The sequence below is a fragment of the Engystomops pustulosus genome, chromosome 4 (genome assembly GCF_040894005.1).
Source record: "Engystomops pustulosus chromosome 4, aEngPut4.maternal, whole genome shotgun sequence".
NCBI lineage: Eukaryota > Metazoa > Chordata > Amphibia > Anura > Leptodactylidae > Engystomops > Engystomops pustulosus.
The window spans coordinates 223986321-223992767 of NC_092414.1; the positions used below are offsets into that span (position 1 = coordinate 223986321).

Consider the following 6447-nt stretch of genomic DNA (forward strand, 5'->3'; position numbering starts at 1 on the left):
CCAGTGCATGAGGTTATGCGAGATAATGCCCAGACTAACACCTCTGGGAGTTCCCCTGAAAAAATCTTGTCCTCTGATAATGTTCTTGCTACCATTGATAATGAACTTTCTGCTTTTATTACATATTGTCAAGATCTGGCACCCAGAGACAACCCGACAGATTGTTTGTACCCCTCAATTTTGCTGCACCAAATGTCTAGTGGCTTGGTCTTATTAGTGGCCTTCACGGTCACAGGAGGTTTGTGATTGTTTGTGATTTTAAGTGGGAGGTATGTACCAGCTGTAAGACACTTCCGCTCCAGATGGTCCATTGTCCTCCTGCCAAACTGTGTAGGGATAATAAAAGGGGGGCTACTGTCAAGTCTGTGGCAAGATCTCCCCCTGCCCGGAGATGGCGGCTTAGGTGCTTTTAATTCGTGTTTGTGTTTTCTGTGTGTGAACGGTAGCTAAGGTTTCTGCTGCGTTTGGACCTATTGGCCCACACCCAGCTCCCTGTAGCCCAGCTCTGTCCAGGGAGGTTGACAGGAGTGATGGACAGTGATCCAGTCTCCTGGTTCAGGTGTCATTCAGGAACCTGCCCAGTTTCGTTATACCCTGCTGGTTATATTTATGTTCTCGGCTCTCGGCTCTTGTTGTGCACCTTAGATTCTTCTGGTTTACTGACTTTGGCTATCATATATTGATCTTCCCTTCTGATACTCGATTCTGTACTTAATCTGGCATCTCTATTGTGACCCAGACCCCTGACCTCGCTTACTGTGTTATTTGTTTGTAACTTTTGTTTTGTTTCTGGGCTCTGCCTTAGGGAGGGACTGTCGTTGTGGTTGTTCTGTTTCACCCTAGGATACATGAGGTAAGTAGGCAAGTGACAGTTTTGCCGGGTCCAGTTTAGGGCTCACGGTCCTATTTGTCTTCTCTGTGCCTTGCTATAGATGTATATAGTGTATGTGTCTATATGTCTTGATATTATAGGACAATTTTATAAAGTCTATGGAAGAAAAATTGTATTGAATTACATAAAGAGAGGTTAAACTGTGGCTAAGCCCTGGATAAGGCCATATGGATGTAACTCGAGTCGGTAAACATGTGAGAGCCACTGACGTGCTCAGCAAAATGTTTTCTGAAGGCCTTTTCATTTGGTTACTTTTGTGAGTATTTAGAAAGAACATTTTTTATCTATATTGTTACATCTTTTCTTTGGATCCGATCCATCCGCAGTGATCTGGCGCCCGGTGCAGTAGAGTGTTTTCTGAGAGGAACCTTCTGAGCCACAGAGTTGTTCCCGGGGATCAGTTCTGGAGATTGCACTCTGCTCGCACATGGAGAGGTACAAACTGTGCAAGTGAGCGGAGATCCTGTTGTATTGACTTACTATGGTGCTTACTATTTTCCTGCTCCTCGTGCCTTCTTTGCCTTTTTGTATCGTACAGTCTGCCTGCTGCTCCACAGTAAGATCGGCATTTTTGTGTTTTACATGGTAGCTGGTTCTGCTGTTTTGGATACAAGTGAGCTGACTTTTTGCAATGCATGGCCTGGTGAGAAACAAAAGACACAGACAGTGGTCCTGATGCTAAACCCGGTTCCCAGCTATCCCTTCCTATTGCCCGAACTAGCTTGTGAAAGAAAAGATAAACTTTGCCTATATCTTTACATAATTCTCTGCACCCCCTGTCACGTCAGCTCTGGGTGCTGATTGGTTGCCATAACTACTTGCCGCCTGTTAGAGGCTCCCATAGCTGTCATTCAACATTCTACATTACCGCCTGCCGAAGGCAACTGACACCTGCCGCATATAGAAAGGGATGGCTGATAAGATGTTAAACTAACTAGAGAAGTCATTCAGTTGAGAAGAAAGAAATAAAGCTGGCACTCACCGATAAAAATCCAAAACTTTATTCCAACATGAATAAAACAACATCGTTGCGCAAGGGAAGCAAAAAAGGTGCAGGAGCCCACAGAAGGCGACGGTCAGTTTCGCGCTTCAGAATCGCTTAATCCTGCCTGACTTTCCGGCGTCCTCACCTGTACTTTAAATTATGGCACCGGACAAGGTATTTTAACAACCAGATAAACAAATGCTGTGAGTGGTTCGCTGAAGGAAGTAGGCAGTTCCATCGACGGAGTACAGCACAGCAGAACAGTTTTAAGTATACGAGGTAAGTATGTAATAGTAAACAATGTATTACTACGGCTACGTAAGCTAGTTAAGTAGATACTACGTTGCCTCTATAGGTGTGATGTCACAATAGACCAGAGATTTCAATGGCATTATGCATATTATACATAGGAACACAGAAGCTAAAACAAAGAAAAAAGGGAACGCAAAACGAAGGAACAAGACCCAGAGAGCAAACCAAGAGAGCGATATACAGATACAATTACTTATAAGAATTACAAAAAAACGTTCCCATTTCATTTTTGTCATTCAGACCCAATGGACCCAGTTCTAATTATCCAAGAAGCTTCGCATGGAAGCAAAGGCTTATGTCGGTCACCTCCATTAGGAGGTACAGGGACAGCTTCTAAACCTGCAAAAGAAATAGTGTTAGGGTCATTGGCATGCGCTTCTCTGATGTGTTCAATAAGACGTGGTGCTCCCTCTCCTGTCCTAATCGAATTGCCATGTTCCCGATACACTTATGAATATTGGGAACATCGCAATTCAATGTTGTTTTAATCGTGTTGGAATAAAGTTTCGGATTTTTATCGAAAAGTGCCAGCTTTACTTCTTTCTTCTCAGTTGAATGTTTATCTGCACTCTTCTGGACATTTTAAGCTAGAGCTCCGCCTCACCACCCAACAAGTCGGCACCCCAATGATGTTTTGCGCAACGTGTATTGTTGCTACTAGTGGCTAAGGGTTGACTCAGTGCAGTGTCCCCCATTTGTTCTTCTATTGCTTGTTAACTATAGAAGTCTATTCATTCTTCTGTAGAGGTTCTTCATGGTGTCGATGATCTCCTTGTTCCTCATGCTGTATATTATGGGATTGGTACATGGGGTGAGCATGACAAAGAGCAGAGATTTCAGCTTGTTCTCATAGAAGGCATTTTCATGTGATGGAGACAAGTAGACACCAAAGAGGGATCCATAGTAAGTGCAGACCACTAGAAGGTGAGAGCTGCAGGTGGAGAAGGCTTTACTTCTTCCTTTCCAGGAGGAGATCTGAAAAATCACAGAGAAAATACAAATATAGGACAATGTAATGAAAATGAAGGGCAAACAAATAAAGAAAATGCAAAATGCAAAGTCAACCCAAAAAAGTGCACTGGCATCTGAAGTTGAGAGGGCAAGAAGAGGAACAAAATCACAGAAGAAATGGTCAATGATGTTGGAAGAACAAAATTGTAATTGACTTAGCATGATTGCTTCAACTTTCATGAATAAAATCCCAGTTGACCAAGAACCAAGGACCAACCATGTGGAGTAAGTCATGTTCATTATAGAAGTATAGCGTAACGGGAGACAGATGGCCAAGTACCGGTCAAAAGACATCATCATGAGGATACAGCATTGAGCACAGGTAGAGGCAAATACAAAGAAGAACTGTGAGATACAACCATTGATGGTCATACTGTCACCATCCATCCATATGATACGTAACAGATTGGGTACAACACTAGTGGTGATAATCAGGTCGGCCAGGGCCAGGTTGGAGATAAAGAAGTACATTGGACAATGGAGACGATAACTGGAGGACACCAACACAATGATCATGAGATTTCCAAGAAATATGAACATGTACATGAGAAGGACAGGACAGAAGAGGACAATCCGGAACTCATGAGTATTCTGAAAGCCGGTGATAAAAAACTCTGTCACCGTGGTCTGGTTGTCTCCACACATCTTACACTACAATAAGGTTCTCCTAGTAAAAAAAAGGAAAAGAAAGAGAAAAGAAACTAAACAGATTGATGAAATCAGTTAGTGAAAATATCTAAAACATTGCATTGTCCTTCAGAAAGATGTTGTATATAATGTACTGGTCCTTTCACTCTTAGGTGTGACCGGCCTCTGCCCTCTCCGTACACCTGATACAGTCAGGGAGGTTGTAGGACTATAGTTAGGGATGTGATCGTCCAGTTATACTAAACTGATGATCATTTTTCTCGTTAATAAAGACATTCGTCTTCTGAAACAGAAGCAGATGAGGAGGAGACACAGAACTTACTGAGGAGCAGCCGGGCTCTACTACAAAGGGAGGTTGTGGAGGACAGTTTTACGTCAAAGGTCCTTTCCCATGACCACACTGACCCCAGCAACATGATACGAGTTCTAGTTCTCTAGAATCTAATGATAATAACTGAAGGATTGGAGCAACGTTCCACAGAAGATCTGGGCTTGGTCCCTCAAGTTGTCTGGAACAACCTCCCTGAGAAGTTTCTGTATCCTCAGATCATGTTCTCCAAGATGTTTGAAACATCCTCCGAGCTGAGTTTCTCCTACTTAATGGGGGAGATTTGTCAGAAGTGTTTGATAGCAAAAACCGTTCTAGTTGCCCATGGAAACCAATTAGAGCTCAGATGACATTTTCCCCCACCAACTGAACTATGATTGGTTGTCATGGGCTGGTAGAACAGTTTTGCCCTGTGATGTTTTTGTGGATATTTTTATTTTTTTAATTTACTTTGCACCTTGATGATAATATGTAAGAATAAACTGCACAGTGTAACCAAAGCTGAGACCGGGAAGGTTTTCTTATATTTATTCATATTTTCATAAAATAAATCAAGTAAAATAATACAAGTCTCCTTCATGAGTGATTTTGTTGTTTATTCTGTCTGTAAGATTTTTTTTCCTGTAATTTTTCCTCTGTGAAACAAGATGACATTTTTACTTACAGTTCTGGGTTGGTTTCAGGGATTATTCAGACCTCATCATGCAGATATCACAGCCCTGGATCCTTATGATAACCCCAATATTGATCGTTATGAAGATCCCTACGATGCTGCTACTTTACCTATATGACCCTATGGATCTTTACTAGAGATGAGCGAACATGCTCGTCCGAGCTTGATGCTCGGTCGAGCATTAGGGTACTCGAAACTGCTCGTTACTCGGACGAATACTTCGCCCGCTCGAGAAAATGGCAGCTCCCGCCGTTTTGCTTTTTGGCGGCCAGAAACAGAGCCAATCACAAGCCAGGAGACTCTGCACTCCACCCAGCATGACGTGGTACCCTTACACGTCGATAGCAGTGGTTGGCTGGCCAGATCAGGTGACCCTGGGATAGACTAGCCGCTGGCCGCGCTGCTCGGATCATTCTGTCTCTGGATGCCGCTAGGGAGAGAGCTGCTGCTGCTCAGGGAAAGCGTTAGGGTGTTCTATTAGCTTACTGTTAGGCAGGAGTGATTCTCAAAGAACCCAACAGCCCTTCTTAGGGCTACAATAACGTTCTACTTTTTTTATTTTAATTTGCATCTTTTACCATTTTGTGAGGAATTAGCAGGGGGACTTGCTACCGTTGTGTTTAGCTCTTAGTGGCACACATATCCATAGCAAAGACCGAAGTGGGAAAATTCAGTAGGGGTTGGATTTCTATTAGGCAATAACTCAGTGTCATCTCATCTGGCATAGTACTGTGCTTCCTTTGATACTTGGCTAGAAAATAGCCATAGGAGAATACAAACAGCTTCTTGAAGCCTACAGTAGCGTTCTATATATTTGATTTCTGGTTGATCTGCTGGTGGCTGTAGTTTCTGCAGTGCATGTACTTGCCAATTCTGAGCAATTTGTAGTGAGACTTGCGACCGCTGTGTTCTGCGCTTAGTGGCGCACATATCCATAGCAAAGGCTGAAGTGGCAAAATTCAGTAGGGGTTGGATTTCTATTAGGCAATAACTCAGTGTCATCTCATCTGGCATAGTACTGTGCTTCCTTTGATACTTGGCTAGAAAATAGCCATAGGAGAATACAAACAGCTTCTTGAAGCCTACAGTAGCGTTCTATATATTTGATTTCTGGTTGATCTGCTGGTGACTGTAGTTTCTGCAGTGCATGTACTTGCCAATTCTGAGCAATTTGTAGTGGGACTTGCGACCGCTGTGTTCTGCGCTTAGTGGCGCACATATCCATAGCAAAGGCTGAAGTGGCAAAATTCAGTAGGGGTTGGATTTCTATTAGGCAATAACTCAGTGTCATCTCATCTGGCATAGTACTGTGCTTCCTTTGATACTTGGCTAGAAAATAGCCATAGGAGAATACAAACAGCTTCTTGAAGCCTACAGTAGCGTTCTATATATTTGATTTCTGGTTGATCTGCTGGTGACTGTAGTTTCTGCAGTGCATGTACTTGCCAATTCTGAGCAATTTGTAGTGGGACTTGCGACCGCTGTGTTCTGCGCTTAGTGGCGCACATATCCATAGCAAAGGCTGAAGTGGCAAAATTCAGTAGGGGTTGGATTTCTATTAGGCAATAACTCAGTGTCATCTCATCTGGCATAGTACT

The 6447-nt window shown here is 43.0% G+C and overlaps 1 protein-coding gene across 1 annotated transcript; it reads right to left on the reverse strand.

Annotated features, from left to right (window-relative positions):
- Positions 1-2906: 2906 nt before the first annotated feature.
- Positions 2907-3845, reverse strand: LOC140128805 (olfactory receptor 8I2-like). The gene has a single exon (XM_072150508.1). It carries the CDS (start codon positions 3843-3845, stop codon positions 2907-2909), a length of 939 nt encoding a protein of 312 aa, XP_072006609.1.
- Between the last annotated feature and the right edge of the window lie 2602 nt (positions 3846-6447).